This window comes from Lissotriton helveticus, chromosome 5_1, assembly GCF_964261635.1.
Source record: "Lissotriton helveticus chromosome 5_1, aLisHel1.1, whole genome shotgun sequence".
In the NCBI taxonomy this organism is placed as follows: domain Eukaryota; kingdom Metazoa; phylum Chordata; class Amphibia; order Caudata; family Salamandridae; genus Lissotriton; species Lissotriton helveticus.
In genome coordinates, this window is record NC_136065.1 from 2122325730 (window position 1) to 2122352602 (window position 26873).

The following is a 26873-nucleotide window of genomic DNA, read 5'->3' on the forward strand; positions in this document are numbered from 1 at the left end:
CCTGGCCACGCCCAGCTCCCTGGGCCTTTTATTGAACGCCTAGCGTGTCCACGCTTACGCTTGGACTAAACCAACGGCCCCCTTACGCTCTGGGGGTAGAACATGGACAACAGTAGGGAGGGGGCGTGTGCTGCAGTGGTACACCCCACTGGCAGCAACACTACATTCCTCCTTTACCTAGGGGTAAAACAAAAAGAGAAATACAGTGGTATACTAATAATCTCTGGTGGACAGCGGGGGCGCTGACCGTTGTATTTACAAATGTTCAACAAAGTCCAACTGGGTAGTCTCTGGTGCAGTCTCTGGGTTGCTCTAACAAACATAACATCTCAGGTACAACTTGGAACAGTCTTACTTGTATTCTCGGCGGGGTCAGCCATCTGGAGCCTCTCATCGCCAGCACTGGGCCACAAAGTCTCGGTACCTCTGGGAAGGCCTGGGGCATGGGCGGAGGCTGTATCTCGTTTGGCTGCGATCTCCTGCCGTTGCTGTGGGGGTCTCTCCCGCTTCTCCAGACTCTGCGGTGCTGGGGTCATTAGTTGGTCTCTCTGGGCTGATGTTATATGGGACATGACCACTGGTTGAGTGTGTTGGGGTGCCTGCGTCGGTGGACCCTGACGGTCTGCGCTGCAGGCACAGGTCTCTGCCATCCGGTTCCGGGTCTTCTCCTCTTTCTGGCACTTGCTTGAAAAATGAAACGTTTCTTGTGACTACTTCCCCATTCCTGACAGCAGTGATCATAGTTCCATTCACCTCGGTGACTTTCCAGGGGTCCAGTTCAAATGGGAAACGGAATTTTCCACCAGGATGGCGGTCTCTCACCAGAACTGCGTCTCCGGCCTGAATGGGGCTGTCTGCGGCCCTCCGTCTTCGGGACGCTTCTTGGTTGTTTTTGGCGCGGTGCTCCATGGATCGGTTACTGGGATTTGGGGCCAACTCCCACGTGGGATGGTGCGGGATGGAGTCTGCAATGGCACGGTTGAAAGAGAGTCTGTTCGGGGCAATTCCAGTAGTGCAGTGCGGGGTCTGGCGATATTCGCGGAGGAATTGGTAGATGGCCAGCTCTAGACAATGACCGTCCGCGACCGCAATTTGGATTGTTTTATTCAGAGTTCTCATTAGCCGCTCAACCTCTCCGTTGGCTTGCGGCCATCTTGGTGTTATCCGTTTATGTTTGACGCCGTGGCTCTGTAGGTACTCTGTGAACTCGCTGCCGTTGAACGGGGGTCCATTGTCCGTGCGGACTTCCTTCATGATCCCGTGGGTGGCAATGATTTTTTCGAATTTTGATATCACTTCCGGCGCTGACGTAGATGTCACAATTTCTACCTCGGGGTAGCGGGAGAAATCGTCTACCACGACCAGCATGTATTTGCCTCCTGGGAGGCTGCCAAAGTCCGCGCACACTTGAATCCACGGGGATGTCGGTCCTTCTTCGGTGATGATCGGCGCTGGAGGGTTTGGTAGGCTCGTCGCTAGGCACACTGGACAGCTGTGAACTACGTCTTCGACGGCTTTGTCGAGTCCTGGGAACCATAACTTGCTTCGGAGCCTGTTTTTAGACTTGACGATCCCTTGGTGTGATCCATGGGCTAGCAAAGCCGCTTGCTGGGCGAGGCTGCTGGGTAGCACAAGGCGCGGGCCTCTCAGTAGACATCCTTCGCCTGAGACGGATAGTTCATGTTTGACCTGATGCAGGGCTTTTAGGACAGCTTGGGCGTCCGGAGTGCGGAACGATGCCGGGCTTTGTAGCGCTTTCCAGTCGCCGGATGCTATGGCTTTGATTGCAATCTGGAGGCAGTCATCATCCTTTGTGGCTCTCGTTCCATCCTCTAGGGACATTGGACGTGGCTTCGACCGTTCGACGATTAGCCGGACATATTCTTCCGTGGCTGCTGCTTCAGCGGCTTCAGCGTCTGTGACTGGCCGGGCGTGTCTTGATAGGTAATCGGCGGGGTTCCGCGTACCTGGTCGATATTCCACCGTGAACTGGAACTCTTGCAATTGCAGTACCCATTTTTCAATTCTTGGAGGCGGGCGAGAAGAAGAGCCTTGGAAAAGCGGTATGAGGGGCTTGTGATCAGTGATCACGGAGAAAGGATGTCCGTAGAGGTAGATATGGAAATGGCGGCATCCCCATAGTATAGCAATTGCTTCACGTTCAATTTGCGAATACCGTTGTTCGGTTGGGGTCAGCGTGCGGCTGGCGTAGGCTACAGGTGCCCACTCTCCGCATGCTTGACGTTGCGATAGTACTGCTCCCAGGCCTGTGGGGCTGGCGTCCACTAGTAGTTGCGATTCGTGGTGCGGGTCGAAGTAGGCCAAAGTCGTGTCAGCCGACAGGGCTGTTTTGGTGTTTGTGAACGACTCTTGTTGTTGTGGGCCCCACATCCATGTGGCATTTGACTTCGTAAGATCGCGGAGCGGTCCTGTTAGGTCTGACAGATCCTTGATGAAGCGCCCACAGTATGTCACCATGCCTAGGAAGCTGCGGACGGCGGTTACAGAAGTGGGGGCTGGTGCGTCGTGGATGTCCTTGACCTTGTCCGGGTCGGGGCCAACTCCTTGGTCGGAGAACCTATATCCAAAGAAGCTGATGTCTTTGCGTAGGAACTCGCATTTGTCCTTGTGGAGGGTCAGTCCTCTCTCTTTTAGCCGATCGAACACTGCTTGGAGACGTGTGACGTGTTCCTCCAACGTGGGGGCATGCACAAGGATGTCGTCGCTCACATTGAGCACGCCGTCCAGGCCTTGGAGGACGTTGTGAATGATGTTCTGAAACACCTCGGCCGCACTTGAGATACCGAAGTTCAACCTCTTATATCTCCACAGGCCAGCGTGGGTGGAAAAAGTTGTTATTGGGCGTGAGTCCGGGTGAAGAGGGATCTGATGGTACCCCGACCGCAGGTCCATCTTGGAGAACCATTTCGACCCTGCAAGTTCCCCGATGATGTCGTCAATGGTCGGTGTCAGGTGACGCTCCCTCTTGATCGCTAGGTTGGGGAGGCGCATGTCCACGCATATCCTCATGGCCTCGGGTTGCTTTGGCTTCTTGGCCACAACGATAGGGGACACCCACGGCGTGGGTCCAGTTACTCGTTCGATGATGCCGGCGTGTTCAAGCATCCTCAGCTCGGCTTCGACTTTTGGCCGGAGGTGAAAAGCGATCCGTCTGTGGCGGAGGGCTACTGGGGCTACCGACTGCTCGATGTGAAGTCGTACGGGGGGGCCCCGTAGGCATCCGATGCCCTCAAACAGCGAGGAGTGCTCTGTAACCAGCTGGTCTATACCTTGGGCTTGCACTGTTAAAGCAAAGTGTATGAGGCCGAGCTCTCGTGCCGTCCTGCAGCCAAGAAGGAAACCTGACCCCTCCTGGGAGACATAGATCTTGGTCTGTAGCTGTATGGAGTCGTGGGCCACCGTTGTTTGGAATACTCCGCACAGGCGCAACGGGCGCCGGGTCCCGTAAGCAAATACTTGCACCCTTGTGGGATGAAGCGTGGGTGCATTTTCGAGGCATTGGTACACGCTTGCAGCCATGAGGTTTATTGTGGCGCCGGTGTCGATGAGGGCTCTGATAGCTTGGTCATGTACCTGGACAGTGCACATCGGTTCGGTTGATGATGCGGCAGCTAAGGCGTTGAGCATGCGCACTACGTGGACTGTCTTGGCGTCTTCCTCGTCGTCGTCCATGTCACTGCTGTTCGACGTGTTCGGCAATGGCGCTACATGCCGCACTCTCCTGGGCGGGCCACTCTGCTTCTTCCGTTGGGACGACAGACAGACACTTGCAAAATGATGAGCTTTTCCGCACGCGCTGCATATTTTGCCATGGGCCGGGCAGGCGCCTTTGTGGGGGATGACACCTCCGCACCACATGCAGCCTTGGTCGTGGTTGGATTGGCTCGGTTTCGGTCTCCCTTTCCTGGGAGTTTTCATCTGCTGTCTGTGGGTTGCGACCTGATGGCACACACGGGCTCCGTCTTGATCGCCGCTGAGGGGGGTGGTTCCATGTGGGCAGCACGTGCTTTGGAGAGTTCTTTGGACCGCCCTAGGGCCAGAATGTCGCGCATGGTCATCGCGTCCGTTTCAAGCACCCTCTCACGTAGCTTCAGGGAGGAGCACCCTTGAATAAATTGTGCACGAATTTCATCAGCGGCATCCGGGAGCGTGCACGTGCTTGCCAATTTCTTGAGCCGAGCGTAGAATACATCGACGGACTCTTCCGGGAGTTGGTGCGCCTGGCGCAGCAGGAAACGTTCGTAGTCTGCACTAGTGAATGGCTCAAAGTACCTCGTGATGGCGTCACGCAGGGTTGCGTACGTGTGGGGTGGGGCGCCTTCAGTGATGTCTTTGGAGATGTCGTGGATGGCCTCACCTCCTAGGTGGAGCAGCATGGCACGTTGACGTCCCACCGCGATGTTTGCCGCGACAAAATAATTTTCAAGCCGCTCCACCCATGTCTTCCATCGGGCAGCTTGAGAGGGGGGGCTCCCCGTGACTGCGAAGGGCTCAAGGTGTGGCACGGTGGCCATGGCGGCTGAAATACTGGTGGTGGGTCGGCAGGGGGGGGCTGCAGGAGGTACTGAGTAGCACTGCAGGCGCTTGGGACTGTCCACCACCGGGCAGAAGGCTTGGGATCTCGCTCCGTGAGATGCGTGAGGATCGGCAGGTCCGCGCTCACGCGGGAAGCGTGAGGGATTGTATAGCCGCCGCGCCGGGCGACAGGAGCGTGGAGCGTGTGCTCACCGCACATGCGCGGGAAAAGCCCAGAGCCGAACAGGGCCGGAGGGCCGCATAGAGCGGAGCAGCCAGGGGGGCGGTGCAGCGGGTTGCCGCGGGGGCACGCGGGGTACCTGGTTGACGGCGGCCCGGACAGCAGAGCAGCGGCAATGCGGGGCAGCACACGGCGTGGATCCGCGGTGTCGGCAGGCCTCAGTGAGTAGAGCGCTGGACGTCTGGCGGGGCGCCGCGTGCAGGCTTGCACGGCGCCTAGCAGCGGGGCACGCTGGGGTTCGAGGGTGTAGCGGTGCAAGCTACAGGGTGGATAGCGGACCACCTCGTCGCCAGTGTGGTGTCCTGGTATGGGCCTGCACAGGATTGACACAGGACACATGCAGTATGGTTAGTGGCTGTAAAGTAACCTGGCCACGCCCAGCTCCCTGGGCCTTTTATTGAACGCCTAGCGTGTCCACGCTTACGCTTGGACTAAACCAACGGCCCCCTTACGCTCTGGGGGTAGAACATGGACAACAGTAGGGAGGGGGCGTGTGCTGCAGTGGTACACCCCACTGGCAGCAACACTACAGGCACTTAGGACAGTCTCGGGGATTAGGACAGGCTGTGGTTCCTACTCAGTTCCCCTGGATGTTAGTGACGTCTCGCACTCTCTGTTGATGTTGCCTCTACTTATCAATAAGTGATAATAGCTATACGCACAGCCGTATTTTGAGAAGAGTCCTTCTTGTAAATTTACTCTTTTTTGGGTGCTCCTGGGGTGACGTTACCGTCCTGGGAAACGTCAAAAGTTTCACCATCACACCTCCTTCACCCACACACCTCATCTGTTACAGCTCACAGTCCCTGGTCCCCTCTCGCACTCCCTTCACCAATACACACCATCTGTTACAGCTCACCCCTCACACCCCCTTCACCCATGCACCTCACCTGATATGATAAAGCTCACAGTCCCTGGTCCCCTCTCACACTCCCCTCACCCATGCACCCCTTCTGTTATAGCTCAAGGTCCCCAGTACAAACCCCTCATACCTCCTTCACTCACGCACCCCATCTGTTACAGCTCACCCCTCACACTCCCCTCACCCATACACCTCTCATGTAACAGGTCACAGTCCCAAGTATTGTATTGTAATTGCATTTATATAACGCTTACTACCCCTGATGGGATGTATGACATTACAACGCATGCTTTTACCACGCATGCCTTTACAACGCAGTTTTTGCAACGCATGCCTTTACAACGCATAGCGCTTAGGGATGCTGGATAGTGAATAGTTTAATTTACTATTCCAACTCTAGTCCCCGTGGATAGTAGGGAAGGTGTTGGATAGTAAATTAAATCTATTCCCTATCTTAGAGCACCCCCCCAGCGCTATGCGTTGTAATGACATACGTTGTAATAGTTGCATCGTAAAGGCACTGCGTGGTAAAAGTTGCGTTGTAAAGGATGTTTCCCCCCCTGACGAGGCGTCGAAGCGCTTTTTCGGCGAGTAGCACGCTACTCCAAGACGCATAGAGGATTAGTGTTGAATTAGTATAATGAAACATGCAAGTACATTTTAAGTGGTGGATAGGTTAGTCAGTTATTTGGATTTGGAATGATAGCAGAAGGATAGAGGACAAAAGTTTGTATTTATATAGCGCTTGTTGACTCACTCTATTCAGGAAGCCTACAAAGGATCAGTGGTGAATTAATATGGTGAAATATGAAGTAATTTCAGTGGTGGATATTAATCAGTTACTTGGAGTGAGAAGGATAGCGGAGGGATAAAAGGGGAAGAAAGGTTTGCATTCATATAGCACTTGTTACCCCTAATGGGTGTTGAATCGCTTTTCTGGCGAGTAGCACGCCACTCCAGAACCCATAAAGGATTACTGTTGAAAATTAGTATAGTATAAATATGAAGTAATTTGAGTAGTGGATATGGTATTCAGTTATTTGGGTAGTATATAGTATAGTTTAATATGGAATTTGAGAAGTGAACATGTTAGTCTGTTAATTTCGATTGAAAAGGATAGTGGAGGGATAAAAGAATGAGGGCCAGATGTAGGTAGCCAAATACCGGTCGGTAACGGCCGAATTCGGCCGTTACCGACCGGTATTTGGCTTTTGAGATGTAGGTGCCTGAAAACAGGCCATTTCGGTAATTTTACCGAATCTGTAAATATACCGGTCGGTAAATTTACCGACCGGTATTTTTTCAGAATCGGTAAAATCGAGATGTAGGTGGGACTCTTCTGAGCCCTACAAAATCGGTATTTTACCATCAAATACAAGTTGATGGTTCAGGTGTGCATGCACATGTGTGCATGCACACCTGTGCCATATGACAGGCAGACCTGCCCTTAGGGCAGGTATGCCTGCCACATGGCACCTGAACCCGTTTTGGGGGTGCTAGAGGGTGTCAAAGTGACACCCCCTGCACCCTTATAAAATTCGGTATTTACCGATTCGGTAAATACCGACCGGTAAATGCCCAATCATTCCTATGTATTTACAACAAGGGGTGGTGATGGACCGAGTCTCACCACCCCCTTTTCTGTATCGTTTTTGGCCACTATAGGTGTGGCAGGGTATGCTCAGACATGAGTCCCTTTCTCACTGCTCCATCAGGATTCAAGCAAGCCGGGCCGAAGAGGCTGAAATGCCAGAAACCGGTCCCCGGTAGCTTGGCTCCTTTCTGGTGAAGAATTGGCTTGGTAGTTTGGTCTGCCCTGTTCCCATGATGCACTGGGCCAGGGACAGACTAATTTGCATATAGCCAGGTTCTGAGCTGGGATGGGGCAGTGAGATAAATAACGGTGATGGATCAAGCCCTGATCTTTGGACTGGGTAAGAGTGGTCTGCTTAATTCAGACACTCTGTTCATCACCACCCCCTTTTCTGTATCGTCAATCATTCCTATGGGCTTCAAAGCCCATAGGAATGAATGGGCATTTACCGGTCGGTATTTACCGAATCGGTAAATACCGAATTTTACCGATTCGGTAAATGCACATCTGTATTTACCTACATCTCGGTACTTATATTTTACCACTTCTTAAATACCGAATCGGTATGATTCAGTATTTAAGAGGTGGTAAAATAATTTTACCTACATCTGGCCCTGAATGTTTTAAAAAAAAATATATTTATTTTTTTAGGTCTTAGCAATAGGAGGAAGCTTTTGGATGAGTAAAAAGGAGTTTTGGGTATTGCTAAATGAGAAAAAGGGCAGCATTTCTGGCCCTAGTCCCGACAAGTCTCGAACAGGCTCAAACAGGCAACTACCCTTGTCCTCTCCGCCCTTAACAGGCTCAAACAGGCAACTACCCTTATCCTTTCCGCCCTTAACAGGCTCAAACAGGCAACTACCCTTATCCTTTCCGCCCTTAGCCTCGACGCCCGGGCTGAGACGCCCTATCCTGGCTCTTTTATATACCTAGTAATCAGGTGACCCCTTCAGCCAATGGGAACCCTAGCCCTAACAATATCCAATCACAACACTAGCCCTAAAATCTAGAACTTTCACCCATACACTCATCTGTCAAGGATAGAGTGGTCGCTCCCTGTACTCCTGACTTCAAGCTGGTATCGTAGCGCTGCTCTGCCATTATCTCTGTGATTCTTGGAATTGCTTTTCACCTGCTGTGTGCCTTGTGTAGCGCTTTGCCTGATTAGCGCTATAGTGTTTCAATTTGGCTGCTTTTAACTTTGTATGCGCATTTGCCTAGAGCGCTCCGACCTGCTCCTCCCCCCGCCTCCATTTTGTTTGTTTATCATCCTCCTCGTGTGCCCGACCCGCCTCCCAGCTGAGACGCCCTCCCACGAGCTTAATACAGCGCTGCTCCGCTGCAAACGCTGTGACTCGCTCCTCCTCAAGGATAGAGTGGTCGCTCCCTGTACTCCTGACTTCAAGCTGGTATCGTAGCGCTGCTCTGCCATTATCTCTGTGATTCTTGGAATTGCTTTTCACCTGCTGTGTGCCTTGTGTAGCGCTTTGCCTGATTAGCGCTATAGTGTTTCAATTTGGCTGCTTTTAACTTTGTATGCGCATTTGCCTAGAGCGCTCCGACCTGCTCCTCCCCCCGCCTCCATTTTGTTTGTTTATCATCCTCCTCGTGTGCCCGACCCGCCTCCCAGCTGAGACGCCCTCCCACGAGCTTAATACAGCGCTGCTCCGCTGCAAACGCTGTGACTCGCTCCTCCTCAAGGATAGAGTGGTCGCTCCCTGTACTCCTGACTTCAAGCTGGTATCGTAGCGCTGCTCTGCCATTATCTCTGTGATTCTTGGAATTGCTTTTCACCTGCTGTGTGCCTTGTGTAGCGCTTTGCCTGATTAGCGCTATAGTGTTTCAATTTGGCTGCTTTTAACTTTGTATGCGCATTTGCCTAGAGCGCTCCGACCTGCTCCTCCCCCCGCCTCCATTTTGTTTGTTTATCATCCTCCTCGTGTGCCCGACCCGCCTCCCAGCTGAGACGCCCTCGCCCCTCCCCCTCCACCATCCATATATGACAGTAGTTCCCGCGCGCAGCGTTCACGCGCAGCGACCGCGCCCAATCCGCGCCGAAGGTGCGCCAAAGGTAAGCCCGTCTACGCCCGTCCGCGCCTGGCCCGCGCCCAGTGCCAGACCCCCTGCCCCTCGCGCTGCCCAGCCCCCCCGCATTACCTACGATGCCGCCACCCTCCTAGCCCTTAACCCCGGTCGCGCCCCCAACTGCGTCCAAGCCGCTCCTAGACGCACCCATGGACCGTTCTCCTGCATCTCCTGCAAATATAGCGGCACCGACAACATCTCCGCTACGACCACACCACAGATTCCCGACCCCAACCACCTAGAATGCATCCTTCTCAACACCCGCTCGGTCCACAGACACGCCATTGACCTATGGAATCTACTAGACACCACCTCCCCTGACGTCGCCTTCCTGACGGAAACATGGATGAACGCTTCCTCCGCCCCTGACATCGCCATCGCCATCCCTGATGACTAAAGGATCACACGCAAAGACCGCACCGACCATACAGGAGGAGGAATCGCCATCGTCCATAAGAAATCAATCCGCGTCTCTACCAGCTCCGACGCCAACCTCGCTAACTCCGAACACCTTCACTTCCAGATTCACATCGACCCCAAGACAACTCTCAGAGGCACCCTCCTCTACAGACCACCAGGACCCCGCGCAAAATTCAGTGAAGACATCACGGACTTCATCACCCCACACGCGCTCCCCTCCAAAGACTACATCCTTCTGGGAGACCTCAACTTCCACCTTGAAAAGATCAACGACCGCAACACCGCCACCCTCTTAGACAACCTCGCCAACCTCGGACTTAAACAACTGGTCACTTCCCCCACCCACATCGCAGGTCACACACTCGACCCCATCTTCACCTCCAGCAACCATGTCTCCTTCAGCCACACTACGGATCTCCTCTGGACTGACCACAGCTGCGTTCACTTCACCTACAACAAGCCGAAACCCATCATCCACCTCCAACCAACTCTACAAAGAAACTGGAACAAAATCACCACGGATCAGATTTCCACATCGCTCCTTCGAACCTCCCCAGCCCCCTCTTCCAACGCCAACGAAGCTGCCTCCAACCTCACCCTTTGGTTATCCAGCACCGCCGACACCTTAGCACCACTGAAAAAACGTCAACACAAACTTGGCAACAAGAAGGCCTCATGGTTCAACGATGATCTCAAGAAGTCCAAGAAACTGTGCCGCTCCCTTGAAAAGGCCTGGAAAAAAGACCCATCCACCAGCAACAAGGACGCCTTCAAAAGCGCCATCCGTACTCACCACCAACTTATCCGTAAAGCCAAGAAAACAGCATTCAAGGATCGACTTGACAACAACGCCCACAACAGCAAGGAACTTTTCAACATCGTCAAGGAATTTTCCAATCCCTCGGCCAACTCCAACGACATCACCCCCTCTCAAACCCTCTGCGACTCCCTAGCCTCTTTTTTCCACAACAAGATTGCTGACATCCACAACAGCTTTGACAACCAACCCGGAAGACAACCCACCCCACCATCTGCTGACCATCTTCCCCCCGTAAACACCCTTAACGCCTGGAACCCAACCTCCACTGAGGACACCATCCGCCTGATGAATTCCATCCACTCCGGATCCCCCACAGACCCATGCCCTCACCACATCTTCAACAAAGTAGACTCCGTCATTGCTCCGCACCTCCGAGACGTCATCAACTGCTCCTTCAACTCCGCTACCTTCCCAGAAGACTGGAAACACGCTGAACTCACCGCCCTTCTGAAAAAACCAACAGCAGACCCCACCGAACTCAAAAACTACCGCCCCATCTCGCTTCTTCCATTCCCGGCCAAAGTCATCGAGAAAGCCGTCAACAACCAGCTCGCCGCCTTCCTCGAAGCCAACAAATCACTCGACCCCTCACAATCTGGCTTCCGAGCCAAACACAGCACTGAGACCGCCCTCATCGCAGCAACAGACGACATTCGAACTCTACTGGACAATGGAGACACAGTCGCCCTCATCCTCCTCGACCTCTCTGCAGCCTTCGACACAGTCTGCCACAGCACCCTTTTACAACGCCTCAGAAACATCGGAATCCAAGGAAAAGCACTGGAATGGATCACCTCGTTCCTCACCGGAAGAACCCAGAGAGTCCGCCTCCCACCATTCAAGTCCGAGGCCTCTGAAATCATCTGCGGCGTACCTCAAGGATCCTCACTCAGTCCCACCCTCTTCAACGTATACATGAGCCCCCTCGCGACCATCGCCCGCCAACACAACCTCAACATCATCTCTTACGCGGACGACACTCAACTGATCCTTTCTCTCACCAAGGACCCCAGCACCGCCAAAACTAACCTACACGAAGGAATGAAAAAAGTCGCCGAATGGATGAAACAAAGCCGTCTGAAACTGAACTCAGACAAAACAGAAGTCCTCATCTTAGGTACATCCCCCTCTGCATGGGACGACTCCTGGTGGCCGGAAGCCCTCGGAAAAGCACCCATCCCGACAGACCACGCACGGAACCTTGGCGTCATCCTGGATTCTTCACTCTCAATGAACAGACAAGTCAGCGCCGTATCCTCTTCCTGCTTTAACATTCTTCGCATGCTCAGAAAAACATTTCGCTGGATCCCCTCCGAAACAAGGAAAACAGTCACCCACGCTCTAGTCACGAGCCGACTGGACTACGGAAACACCCTCTACGCAGGTACCACCGCTAAACTCCAGAAAAAACTACAACGAATCCAAAACGCCTCAGCCAGGCTCATATTAGACATCCCACGCAACGAACACATCTCTGGTCACCTTAAAGACCTCCACTGGCTACCCGTCAATAAGAGGATCACTTTCCGACTGCTTACCCACGCACACAAATCACTCTACGACATCGGACCAGATTGCCTCAACTCTCGACTGTCCTTCTACACCCCCTCCCGCCAACTTCGCTCTTCCAGCCAAGCCTTCGCCACTGTACCTCGCATCAACAAGACCACCATGGGAGGCAGATCCTTTTCATACCTGGCTGCCAAAACATGGAACTCTCTCCCCGCTTACCTTCGCCTCACCCAGAATCACCTAGCGTTCAGAAAGCAGCTTAAAACGTGGATATTTGACAAATAATCCTCCTCCCCTTCCTCAGCGCCTTGAAACCCTCTGGGTATGTAGTGCGCTATACAAATTTTATGACTTGACTTGACTTACAGCTCAGAGACCCTGGACACCCCACACACTTTTTTCACCCATGCACCTTTCGTTACAGCTCGCCTTCACTGGCTCCCACTCACACTCAACTCCACTCATACACCTCCCGGGCCGCAGCTCACCCAAGTCCTCCTCACTCCCCCAGCCATGGCCTCACCTCTCCTCCAGCTCCTCACTGTCCTCCTGTCTGCTCTGCTCCTCCAGGGCTCTGCTCAGCAGCTCATGGCTGGCGTTGGAGGCCAGAAGGGCCCGAGAGGCTGCAGCAGTCACCTCAGCAGCGACACCCCTGTGTCTGAAAAACAAAATGGCTGTTGGTGGAGTGTGACTCACCAGAAGGAAGAACAAGAACTCACTGAGGGAGGGACAACATCTGGGGGCCCAGGATAACAAACAGACAGCAGGAAAGGGACAACATCTGGGGGTTCCTGCTAAAAGATACCACGTGTAGTGATGGGACAAGCCTGAAAAACACCCAGGAAGGGACAGTATGCAAAGATCCTATAAAGCCTAAACAAGCACAGCAAAGCCAACAAGACTAGCCTTGGCAAGCTGGTGAAATGGTTATTTTTAGGTCTGCATAACATGCGTATAAAGGCTCTCAGCCAGCAGGCTTCACCCATTGGTTTCTTATAATGTGATTCAAATTATATTCCGCCACTTACAGCACACAGCACAGGGGAATGGTTGAGTCTGATTCAGCCATTGGCTAACTGCACTGTGAGTGATGGCACTTGTCCCTTTCACCAGGACACATCCACACGCAAAGTAGTTCCCTTTAGTGCCACTGACGACTATGGCAATGTGTGCATTTTAAGATCAAAAATGTATTAGTTTCTAGCCAATGTTTTTTGTAGACTGATAAGGATCCAGCAGCGTCACAAACAATAACATTTTACACAAACCATGAAAAAACAAACATTGACAGAGCCAAAAGATGGCGGCCAACACCATATTGGCTTGGCCAAATCTTATTTATTTTTAGGTCTGCTATTTTGTTTGCTTTTACAAACATTACATGTATCATATACTTACTTACAGGGTCATATGGCAGGTGTCTTAATCGATTAATTTCGTATTGTCTCAGCCACATTTTTCCTCTACCCTCTACAGAATGCAACGTGGGCAGTGGGTCAGCCCACTGCAGTCATTGGCTAACTGCTTTGTGAGTGACAACATTTTCTATTTCACATGGAAAACATCCAGACTTCTGTGCTGGGAACTTGTACAGCAATGCATGCATTTAGAGAGTAAAACATATTTTTGCTTTTAACCACTGTTAAATTGAGGGCCCAGCAACTTCCCTAGCAATAAAGTTGCGCAAAAACCATGACAAAGCAAAACAACCATTGACAAAGCATGCTTGCAACCTCAGCATTATCCTAAAAAGCAATCTCACCACGAAAAGCCATGAAAAGCCGGATCAATGCAGTCTCATCTGCCTGCTTCCTCACTTTTTGCACGCTCCGGAAAATCTTCAAATGGCTCCCTGTCAACACCTGACAAACTGTCACTCAAGCTCTAGTCACAAGCCGTCTGGACTACGGCAACACACTCTATGCAGCAATCACCACTCACCTCATGAAGAGACTGCAAACCAGACAAACTCAGCAACCAGACTCATCCTCAACCTCCCCAAATCACCCCTCACCTCAAGAAACTCCACAGGCTCCCCATCCAGAAGAGATGTCAATTCAAGATGGTGACCCACACCTGCAAAGCCCTTCACGATCAAGGACCAGGACACATCAACCACCGCCTGAACTTCCACTAACCCTCCAGACATCTGTGCTGCACCCCCCTCTACCTTGCAACCTCCTCACATCCACCGAAGCAACAGTAGAGGGCGCTCTTTCTCCTACCCCGCTGTTACGTCCTGGCACGACCTCCCCCTTCACCTCCAGACCTCCAGCTCTCTTCTAGAATTCCAGAAAGGACCCAAGACCTGGCTGTTCAACTAAACCCACCCAAAGAAGCAAGGACCTCAGCGCCTGGAAACCTTCGCAGGTGATTACCTGCGCTTTATAAATCCTGATTGAAAATGCCAAAAGTCTGGCAGGTAACACCAGACCTATAGGCGTTGCAAATGCTGGCTTGTCAATGCTTGTTTTTATTGCAAACATGCTCTAAAACTAAATAGAAGAAAAACATAGGGTGAAATGAATAAACGTGGCAGACATAAATTTGCACTAAAATTTTGCATAAAATAAGTAAATATCACATGTAATTTTAATGGACAGTATGAACATTTCTTAAAAGGTTGGTGTACTTATAACAGGAAAATAAATAATTATATAAATATATGATTCTTACTGGCAGATAGAAAATGTATGATTGGCTTCCAATAAGTGTAACTTGAAGTCACGGTTTAAACACACAATGACGACTAGATAAAAAGCACGAAGCAAGATAAATGATAAAAAGAAAAAAAACATTGGCAATGGCAATCCTGGCACTGGAGGACGTGTCTTTTTAGGCAGCTGTGCAAATGTGAAAAAGCAAAATGCCATCCATTACGGTGCGAGAGAGCCAATGGCTGATGTGGGCTGGCCCACCGCGCCATCCTGTACGCTGCGGTGGAGGAAGCAACATGTGATTAGCATTGAAACAGACCAATGGATGCAGAGGGGTGACCAAAGCCCCCCATTTTGTCAGTATATTTTAGGTATGATTTTCAAGGCATGGTTAGGCTTGGAAGCTTGGGACAGCTCATAAGGATTTTCCTTTTTTGGCATTCCCAAACTCCCATCCGACCCCTTAACATAACGTGTGTTTGTAGAGCTCACGTTCACCCAGAAGGTAATCTTCGTGCTGAATAACAGATGTTTATTGTTACCTAGCTCAATGGCACTTATTTAGCAACCTCAGAAGGATGAAAGGCTGAGTGTACCTGCTGGGATTTGAACCCGTAGCCACGAGGACAATGACAGGCCCCTGCAGTGGATGCATTAGTCCATTAACCCTATCCGTGCTGATGACGGAACCGCTCCGTCATCAGCCGCGGTGGCGCTGTGCTGATGACGGAATGGTTCCGTCATGGCCCGCCCGACGTGCCTGCGCGGCGCTGATTTCACGCCTGCGCGGAGCGTTCTATTAAGCGGGCGGGGCCATGATGGAACCGCTCTGTCATGAGCACAGCTCAACCGCGGCTGGTGACGGAGCGGTTCCGTCACCAGCATGAGCCCGCTGCGCGGCCCCCCCCCCCCCTTAGCGCTGCGGCGGAATAGCTGCCGCAGCGATGTGGTTAAGCCACCTGGCCCTTTCCAGCCCTAGTACCGGTCAGAGGTTTATCCCACCCAAGGCCTTGGATACCTCCCCTTCCAGCTGCAGCTGACCTCACCTTTCTGCCAGACTCCTGAACTCAGTGGCCAGGAGGCTCCAGTCCGAAGGGATGTCCCAGAGATCAGGGGGGAAAACCTGAAAGAAATACAGGATGAAATCAGGGAATGCTTGGAACAACATGGAGGGGTGGAGTAGATTGCACCTAAGGGGTGTGTGGGCATCGGTGTCGGGCGGGGAGATGGTTTGTGCGACTCCAGGTGGGTGTGCAACTCTGTATATAGAAGGGGACGTACCATTGCACACTAGGGGTGTGTATCAAGGTGGGTCAACACTGTGTCATGTATGAGGGGGTGACATCAGCATTGCACATAGTGGGTATGTTCTCTTTATACACAGTGAGGGTGTGAACCATCTCAAGGGTGTACCACAATATGGGTGCAGGTAGATACCACTGTACTGTTGCAAATGGTATGGCCCTTACACTAAAGGATACATACCATAAAGGATGTGGGTGATTGTGCACTTTTACACGATGTGGAGATGTGTATACCCCTGCATAGTGGGTAATGCACTTTCACATGATGTGGAGGTGTGTAGTATTATTTGGGGAGGTATAGCTCTGCACAGTGAGTAATTATCTCTTGCATGATGTGGAGGTGGGCATTAGTGTTTTGGGGTGCATACTCCTGCATAGTGGGTAATGCACTCTTGCATGATGTGGAGGTGTCTAATAGTGTTTTGGGGTGTACACTCCTGCACAGGGGCAATGCACTCTTGCACGATGTGGAGATGTATAATAGTGTTTTGGGGGCAAACACCTGCAGAGTGGGTAATGCACTCTTGCACAAAAGCCACTCCGCAGCCCTTATCCTACTCGACCTATCAGCGGCCTTTGACACCGTCTAACACCGCACACTAATCATCAGATTTCACGACGCCGGCATACAAGGAACAACCCTGGACTGGAACCGATCCTTCCTCACAGGAATAAGCCAAACGATCAGACTGCTACCTTTCCTCTCCAATCTCACGAAAATCACCTGCGGAGTCCCTCAAGGGTCATCACTGAGCCCGACCCTCTTCAACATCTTCATGACCCCCCTTGCATCCATCGTCCGACAACACGGCCTCAACATCGTATCCTACGCTGATGACACCCAGCTCATCCTCTCCCTCACCAAAGACCCCACCACTGCCAAACTCAACTTCCAGAAAGGAATGCAAAACATCGCAGTCTGGATGACCAACAGTTGCCTGAAGCTCGAGACCGAGAAGACAGAAGTCCTCGTCCTTGAAACCACCCCCTCAGCATGGGACACCTGGTGGCTGACCGCCCTCGGGGGTCCACCCACTCCCTCCATCCATGCCAAAAACCTCAGCATCGTACTCAACTTGTCACTCACAATGAACCAACAGGTTAACACAGTCACCTCCAGCTGTTTCAACACCCTCTGCATCCTCCGCAAGACCTTTAAATGGATCACCCCGGAGTCAAGGAAGAAAGTCACACAGGCACTCATCACCAGCAGACTGGACTATGTATGGAAACGTCCTCTATGCCGGCATCAACAAGTCCCTACTCCTCCAACTCCAGACAATACAGAACATCGCCACCAGGCTCGTCCTCGGCATTCCCCGGCACGAACACATCAGCGAACACCTACGAAGTCTCCACTGACTCCCAGTGGAGAAAAGAGTCACCTTCAAAATCCTCACTCACGCCTGCAAATGCCTACACAATAACGGACCCAAATACCTCAACGACAGAATCAACTTCCACGTACCCAGAAGAAACCTCTGATCCACCAACCTCGCACTGGCTGAAACCCCGCGCATCCACAGAGCCAGAGCAGGCGGAAGATCCTTCTCTCACATCGCAGCCATGACCTGGAACGAGCTACCGGCAGACATCAGACGCGCCCCATCCCTGAACACCTTCAGAAAGACCCTCAAGACCTGGCTCTTTGGCTAAACACACCGACGGACCCCCCCTCAGCGCCTTGAGACCCTCACAGGTGAGCAGCGTGCGTACAATCCCCCTGATTGATTGATTGATTGATTGATTGATTGCACGTGACATGCAGGCTTGTAGATATTTACCATTGTACGAAGCATGCCAGCTGCCAGTCCCGCCTCCCTCTGCACCGATGCCATGGTGATGTCCAGCTCTGACAGCATGGTGCAGCTCTTCTCCTGCAGGGGGCCGGGGCAGCTGATGTTGGCACTGCCCTTCAGCTGCTCCCAGGCACTGGACACCGAGCTCTCCAGCTGACCAATGTACTCCAAGAAGACGTCCCTTGCTTCTGTCAGTGTCCAGCATGCGACAATGCAAGGAAAGAACAGACATGTATCTTTAATAATCAATAGCCCATGTCCTGGGGGAAGGGGTGTGCTGGGGTAAGAAATCCCCACCCATGCCCAAGTCAGAAGCAAGGATTTTTGGATTCTGATGTAAAATGACACTATACCATTTGGTTAAAGCTCTAGTCTACACTAACAACAAGGACATTCTTGAAGTACTCCGTTGCCCTCTAGTGGCCTCCGCTGGTGATGCGGTAAGGCAGCTGCCTATAGTCGCAGCAATGCCCATGCTAGGCTAGTAATTTCACATCTTGTTGCAAAAGTGGTCTGTGGTGCACAGCCGCTCTGATGAAACTTACCTGTAATTATTTGCACTTGCAATCTTCTGTACTGACCGGTTCTCCCAGTATGCAGACACCCAACCCTCCATGAGGCATCTGACCTCTCAGCCCAGGTCTGCCCAGGCTCAGCATCTCTGGAAGCCAAGAACCCCTGTACAGAGCGAACCTCCCACCAGTGGCGTAACACAGGCCCCCGCAGCCCCGCGGTGCGGGGGGGCCCCCAAGCTCCAGGGGCCCCTCTCAGCAAAGAACTCTGGCCAGAAAGGTCCCGATTTAGTCTGGAGGGGGCCTCTCCATATACATTGCAGGGGGGCCCCCTCACGTTTCATTACACCAGTGACTCCCACCACCCTCAATCTAAACCTGATTTCCCCTTTCAGCAGATGGGGACGGGGTCTTGCTGTCTACCCACCTTCCCCACAGTTGCTGTGGGGCCGATTCACAGAACTAACTTAAGACAAAATCCTAAACGTACTACTTTTGGTATTCACAGAAGGCATTTAGTACTAGTAAAGTAAGGATTTTGTCTCAAGTTTGACTTAAGACAAACTTAATAGCAAGAATGAAGGGACCCCCTCAAAAGGTTAATTGTGGCCAAGGAACAGAGGGGCAAAAAGAAAAACAACACTGAAAAGGGATGTTCCAACAAAGGCCATAATCTTTTAGCACTGGTATATATTCCATACTCAATTTCAGAAAAGGTGACAGAAACACAACATACTTTTTTTTTAATTTTCTTCAAAACCATAAAATTTATTTTATTGCAATTTTCAATTTGTTGATATTTTTATATACTTCATTTTACTTTCATTTTATGAAAAACATTTCATCACACATACAAGTTTACAAGAATGTACATAATTCCCAAAAGGAAGAAAGAATCTAATACAATAATCCATGAATGCAAAAGAATAACACAAAATACCTTAAATAAATAAGCCCCTGGAATCAAACACTCAATCACTCACAGACTCACAGACTCCCACTATCATACACATACTCCATTCACAGCCATAACGTCTGGAAAGGGAAAAGCTGAAATAAATTGGCAGTGTAGTCATGCCAACTGATCGGTCTCAAAAATGAGAACCCGCACTGGGTCAAACTTAAGACAGACTTAAGACGGATTTAAGAAAAACTTAAGACAGACTTGAGACAAACATAAGACAAACCTAAGACAAAATCCTAACTTAAGTCTGTCTTAGGTTTGTCTTAAGTCTGTCTTAAGTCTGTCTTAAGTTTGTCTTAAGTCTGCCTTAACCCCTTCGCTGCTGGGGTAATTCCCCCGCTGTGCTGGGGAGGGAGGGGGCACGCAGAGCGCCCGCATGCTCATGACGAGCTGAGCTCATCAGAGGTGCTCCCATGGAACGCTCAGCACAGCAGGGGAATTCTCCCCGCACCTGAGCGTTCCACGGCTCATGACGAACTGAGTTCGTCATGAGCACCGGAGCACCATGACTCAGGACGAGCTCAGCTCGTCATGAGCATGGAAAAGGTTAAGTTTGTCTGTCTGGAAGAACAAAGGCTGCCTCTTGCACCTTAGAATTAACAAAGTACGGCAGTCAGGTGCCAATGCGCGAGATGGTAACAAGACCACTGGACAAAGAGAACTAGGTCCATGTGTAGAGTGGACTCTGGGATAAGCCCCAGAGGCCACTGCCATGAGGCGTAGACATCACCCCGGGTCAGAGGGATGGAACGGGACTAGGTTCTGAGCCCCAGAATAGACGTTTCCTGGTCACTTCTTTAGAAGTCCAGGCACTCTCACATTTAGAATTCACTTTGGGGAATATTTTCTGCCTAGAGTGTGAATGCTGCAACTCTGGGTTTTCCTGGAGGACAAACACAACAGTCATGAATCTTTCATTACTCTCTGCTGTGGAAACATCCGGAATATATTTATATGATCAAGTATGGACGGTCTTGGAACTTGGTTATTGTATATATATATATATGGGTTTGCCCTGTTCTCATCATGCACTGGGACAGGAACAGACTAATTTGCATATAGCCAAGTTCTGAGCTGGGATGGTGCAGTGAGCTAAAAAACGGTAATGGATCAAGCCCTGATCCTTGGACTGGGTAAGAGTGGTCTGCTTAATTCAGGCACTCTGTTCATCACCACCCCCTTTTCTGAATCATTTTGTCCACCATAAGCGTGGCAGGGTATACTCAGATGTGAGTCCCTTGCTCATTGCACCATCAGGATTCAAGCAAGCCGGGCCGACGACGCCTGAAATGGCAGAAACCGGTCCCCGGAAGCTTGTTTCCTTCCCAGTATAAGAATTGGCTTGGTAGTTTGGTTTGCCCTGTTCCCATCATGCACTGGGACAGGAACAGACTAATTTGCATATAGCCAAGTTCTGAGCTGGGATGGTGCAGTGAGCTAAAAAATGGTGATGGATCAAGCCCTGATCTTTGGACTGGGTAAGAGTGGTCTGCTTAATTCAGGCACTCTGTTCATCACCACCCCCTTTTCTGAATCATTTTGTCCACCATAAGTGTGGAAGGGTATACTCAGATGTGAGTCCCTTGCTCATTGCACCATCAGGATTCAAGCAAGCCGGGCCGACGACGCCTGAAATGGCAGAAACCGGTCCCTGGAAGCTTGTTTCCTTCCCAGTATAAGAATTGGCTTGGTAGTTTGGTTTGCCCTGTTCCCATCATGCACTGGGACAGGAACAGACTAATTTGCATACAGCCAAGTTCTGAGCTGGGATGGTGCAGTGAGCTAAAAAACGGTGATGGATCAAGCCCTGATCCTTGGACTGGGTAAGAGTGGTCTGCTTAATTCAGGCACTCTGTTCATCACCACCCCCTTTTCTGAATCATTTTGTGCACCATAAGCGTGGAAGGGTATACTCAGATGTGAGTCCCTTGCTCATTGCACCATCAGGATTCAAGCAAGCCGGGCCGACGACGCCTGAAATGGCAGAAACCGGTCCCCGGAAGCTTGTTTCCTTCCCAGTATAAGAATTGGCTTGGTAGTTTGGTTTGCCCTGTTCCCATCATGCACTGGGACAGGAACAGACTAATTTGCATATAGCCAAGTTCTGAGCTGGGATGGTGCAGTGAGCTAAAAAATGGTGATGGATCAAGCCCTGATCTTTGGACTGGGTAAGAGTGGTCTGCTTAATTCAGGCACTCTGTTCATCACCACCCCCTTTTCTGAATCATTTTGTCCACCATAAGCGTGGAAGGGTATACTCAGATGTGAGTCCCTTGCTCATTGCACCATCAGGATTCAAGCAAGCCGGGCCGACGACGCCTGAAATGGCAGAAACCGGTCCCCGGAAGCTTGTTTCCTTCCCAGTATAAGAATTGGCTTGGTAGTTTGGTTTGCCCTGTTCCCATCATGCACTGGGACAGGAACAGACTAATTTGCATATAGCCAAGTTCTGAGCTGGGATGGTGCAGTGAGCTAAAAAATGGTGATGGATCAAGCCCTGATCTTTGGACTGGGTAAGAGTGGTCTGCTTAATTCAGGCACTCTGTTCATCACCACCCCCTTTTCTGAATCATTTTGTCCACCATAAGCGTGGAAGGGTATACTCAGATGTGAGTCCCTTGCTCATTGCACCATCAGGATTCAAGCAAGCCGGGCCGACGACGCCTGAAATGGCAGAAACCGGTCCCCGGAAGCTTGTTTCCTTCCCAGTATAAGAATTGGCTTGGTAGTTTGGTTTGCCCTGTTCCCATCATGCACTGGGACAGGAACAGACTAATTTGCATACAGCCAAGTTCTGAGCTGGGATGGTGCAGTGAGCTAAAAAACGGTGATGGATCAAGCCCTGATCCTTGGACTGGGTAAGAGTGGTCTGCTTAATTCAGGCACTCTGTTCATCACCACCCCCTTTTCTGAATCATTTTGTCCACCATAAGCGTGGAAGGGTATACTCAGATGTGAGTCCCTTGCTCATTGCACCATCAGGATTCAAGCAAGCCGGGCCGACGACGCCTGAAATGGCAGAAACCGGTCCCCGGAAGCTTGTTTCCTTCCCAGTATAAGAATTGGCTTGGTAGTTTGGTTTGCCCTGTTCCCATCATGCACTGGGACAGGAACAGACTAATTTGCATATAGCCAAGTTCTGAGCTGGGATGGTGCAGTGAGCTAAAAAACGGTGATGGATCAAGCCCTGATCTTTGGACTGGGTAAGAGTGGTCTGCTTAATTCAGGCACTCTGTTCATCACCACCCCCTTTTCTGAATCATTTTGTCCACCATAAGCGTGGAAGGGTATACTCAGATGTGAGTCCCTTGCTCATTGCACCATCAGGATTCAAGCAAGCCGGGCCGACGACGCCTGAAATGGCAGAAACCGGTCCCCGGAAGCTTGTTTCCTTCCCAGTATAAGAATTGGCTTGGTAGTTTGGTTTGCCCTGTTCCCATCATGCACTGGGACAGGAACAGACTAATTTGCATACAGCCAAGTTCTGAGCTGGGATGGTGCAGTGAGCTAAAAAACGGTGATGGATCAAGCCCTGATCTTTGGACTGGGTAAGAGTGGTCTGCTTAATTCAGGCACTCTGTTCAGCACCACCCCCTTTTCTGAATCATTTTGTCCACCATAAGCGTGGAAGGGTATACTCAGATGTGAGTCCCTTGCTCATTGCACCATCAGGATTCAAGCAAGCCGGGCCGACAACGCCTGAAATGGCAGAAACCGGTCCCCGGAAGCTTGTTTCCTTCCCAGTATAAGAATTGGCTTGGTAGTTTGGTTTGCCCTGTTCCCATCATGCACTGGGACAGGAACAGACTAATTTGCATATAGCCAAGTTCTGAGCGGGGATGGTGCAGTGAGCTAAAAAACGGTGATGGATCAAGCCCTGATCTTTGGACTGGGTAAGAGTGGTCTGCTTAATTCAGGCACTCTGTTCATCACCACCCCCTTTTCTGAATCTGCTCTAACCATTGAGCCACACTTCTCCAACCACACACTCCACCGAAGCAGAAGCCAGCATGACCAGGGCCAACTTGCGATGCGGTGGCCTATTGAAGCGCGACTCTGGCACTCGCGCTGGCAATATACAAAGAACCTCCTCAAAGAAAAGAGAAGAGGCCACAATAGGGGCGACAGTGGAGGCTTCTTTATTGGAAATCACACCAAATGTTGGGCGAATGCATTTCAGCATCTTCTTTGCCTTCCTCAGCGCCAATGGTGTAAACAGGATAAGGGCGTCATCATGGATTTAAATATCCTGCCGCATCCTGATTGGTGTCAATTAGCTCCACCCCCCCCCCCCCCCACCCCCCCAAGACGAAGATTCATGCAGCAGTAATTATTCTGGTAGTGCAGACCCTTTGTAACTGCCACCTGCTAGGGAGCATTGCCAACTGGCCTCTCCAGTGTATGTTCAATTGCTCTGCCAGCCCCTGAAACCAGATCTCTTCCCCTACCAAGGATGCTGTGTTTGTGTGGTCCCTTTATGCGCCTGGTGCGGTACTTGAGATGGAGGGTGGAAGAGAGCCCAAGAGTGCAGTGTTATCTTCTCCCATGCACATCTGGGGCCCTCTGAAGTGTACCAAACTCAGAAGAGAGGAGGGTAATAGACAGAAGATCCGTTTGTGAAGTAGGGAAAATCATTGTCCCCTCCCCACTTCCATGTTTCAGAGATTCCTTGAATTGTTACCAGGGCCACTGGAATTATGCGCCTGTGTGACCATGGCATTTTTCGGGTGATTAGGGATCTGACGCATTTGCCACATAATCCATTATCTGCTGTATAATCTGTGGATTTTAACCCCCCAAAAATTGTTTCTAGCTCTAACAGTTCTAAAGTTACTAAACATCTAGGGCCATATTATTAAGAAAGGGCGATACATTATCGCTGCTTTTATCGGCAGGAAACTGCTGCTAAAGCGGCGATAATGGGCTTGATAGTATGCCCTTGTGAATTCCCATAGAAGCCCAGGTTCTGGTGTTAACCTGGGCTTCTATGGGAATTCACAAGGGCATACTATCAAGCCCATTATCGCCGCCTTATCGGCAGTTTCCTGCTGATAAAAGCGGCGATAATGTATCGCCCTTTCTTAATAATATGGCCCCTAGTGATGTGTTGCTGCGTCGTGGAAGGCCCTTTGCGAAGGCCACATTTCTCGTGGTTATTGCCATCTTTTGGTGTCAAAAGTGCTAATAATGAGGTGCAACACATACATAGACAGGGCTAACAAGTGTTAAAATGACAAAACAATAAAGTAATGCTATCAGAAAAAATGCTGCATTATTCTGTATAATTTGCCTTTTCTAGCCTCATAATTTAGTCACCCCTGCTGCATAATTTAACTCTCTGGTTCTGCATAAATCCAGTGGCCTTGAGTTACCCATAGCCATTTAAGAGATGTGGTTAAGTTGAGAATTTCTCCCCCCCCCAACCCTTTGAGCCCTTTTTTTTTTAGCTTTTCCTTGAAGTGCGACCCTAAACTCCACACCACCTTCCTGCTCACACCTGAAGGCAAAGACCATGGCTGGGAGGAACTGGGCAGGCACTGCATGAAACCAGTCACAGAGCTGAGTGTCGGAATGTACCAACGCTGCCTGTAACCTCAGTATAAAGATCGCAGAATCTTCCAGCCAGTGTGCCAAGAAGCCTGGGTCCCACACCAGTGATGATCGGGGATCTCTTTAGTGCTCCAGCGTTGGGGTATCCACCGCAGCCCCCCCACCGCAGGTTCTAGGCCAGTAATCTAGGTGGCTCTACAGTCTGCCTGGAAAAGCTGACTGGGGGCTTGTCTTGAAGGAAGGAGTTGGTCGACTCCTCAGAGAGCAGCATTGAAGGAGCCCTTACATGAGGGAGACGCTGCTCAGAAGAGAGAGACAGTGGAGAAGGTGAGGGGGTGACACTGAGACGGCTGCCGCAGTGTAGGCCTGGGAGGTGTACTCTGCTCCGTTCGCAGAGTTTGTGTAGTTTTCTGCACACCACGCAGCTTGCGGAGTGCAGAAATCTTCGCTTTGCATAGTGCAGCGGAGGTTTTTCCCCGCTCGCGATCACGAATGGTAAGTTCGCGAGCGTGAGCTGCCGCTCGGGTAGAATTTCTAACTGCGCGGCAGGAAGAAATGCCTGAACGGCAGTTCGCACTGCACTCCGCCATTTGCGGAACTACGTGGCTATTTTTTGTAACTTTGCGGAGTTCCGCGTAGCAAAACTCCACGAACTAAGCCCAGACCTGCTGCTGTAATCAGATGACCTGCACTGCTCCTGCTGAGAGGCGAGGTCTGGGTGACACAAGGGTCCCGTCCTGACCTGTTCAAGGTCCATGACCGGGTGCCTACCTGAATATTAATGGCATGTTTGGGGGCTATCCCCCTGAGGTAAGCTAGTGCCTTGAAGTGGGAGATGCTGGCTGCCTGACACCTGCCTTCAGCAGTTTCAAATAAGGCGCCCCCACTCACTGGAAGAGGACAACGATCGACGCCAGAACATCCCCACTGAGTCCCGGTGGGCTCCTTGGCCTTGTTTGGATGGGCAGTCTAGGCCCTAGGGAGAGCCAAAGAAGCAGGTACCACCTGACCACGAACAACGCTTCTTGGGCACAGTTACTGGTGCCGTGACGCTCACCTGACTGAGCGTGCACACACGCTGCAACCTCAGTCATGTTGACTGGGCCGGAGCAGAGAGCAGGCGACCTACGCTAGGTGGAACGTGAGAAAAGTGCATCTCCATGGCTGGCGCTGCCCACTGATCACTGTGCACATGGTAAGGACAAAGGGGCAGATGTACGTAGCTTTTTTTATGTCGCAAATGGGCTGATTTGCAGAATCCGCAACCTATTTTGTGACGCAATTACCAAATCGCAAAATTGGTTGGCAATTCGGTTATAGGAAGGGGCATGTTAAGGGCATCCCTTCCTAATAGCGACTAGCAATGGTATGTGTGAATGTTTTGCGAACGAAATGCGGTCCGACTCCCAGTTGGTGGTAATCCATTTGCAAACGTTAAGGAGTCCCCAAGGAACCCCTATCCCTGTGTGAATGTTTGTAAAAACATTTTTTAAGAGCACTGCCTACTCTTAAAAATTGAAAAGAAAAACTTTTATCTTTGTTTTTGAAATGCAGCTCATTTGGCTATAAGTAAAATTTGCTGAATTTGAAAAAAAACAAAAAACATTGCTTTATTTAAAAAGCAATCACAGACATGGTGGTTTGCTGACCCCTGTAGGCCACCATCCCCGTGATTTTAGTGATTACCAATGGGATACAAATTGTGACCACCTCATGAATAATAATGAGGTTGGTCTATTTACAACTCACTGGGAATCACAAACAGTGTATAGAACACTATAGTACATCGCAAACATTCGCTATTAGGTAATCGCAAACACAAGCGTATGTACATCTGGCCCATAGTTAGGTGCTATCATTGTGGAAGGGAGGGCACCATTATCCCTCTGAACTTAAATGCATTGAACTCCAGGAGTCAGCCAGCTTGAGGGGGGGTCATCACAGGCACGGCTCTCCCTGATCCTCCCCCGAGAGGGCTAAACGTCCATTCACACATTATTGATTTGACTCTGCCTAG

The 26873-nt window shown here is 50.9% G+C and overlaps 1 protein-coding gene across 1 annotated transcript in view; it reads right to left on the bottom strand.

The window, feature by feature from the left end:
• The window catches only part of LAMC3 (laminin subunit gamma 3), a 702649-nt gene that overhangs the window by 32140 nt on the left and 643636 nt on the right, over nt 1-26873 (bottom strand). The window contains exons 19-21 of the mRNA XM_078646208.1: nt 17816-18018; nt 15774-15850; nt 12594-12728 (exon numbers count right to left, since the gene is read on the bottom strand). Coding sequence (XP_078502334.1) covers nt 12594-12728; nt 15774-15850; nt 17816-18018 — 415 coding nt within the window. The remainder of the gene's footprint in view (nt 1-12593; nt 12729-15773; nt 15851-17815; nt 18019-26873) is intronic.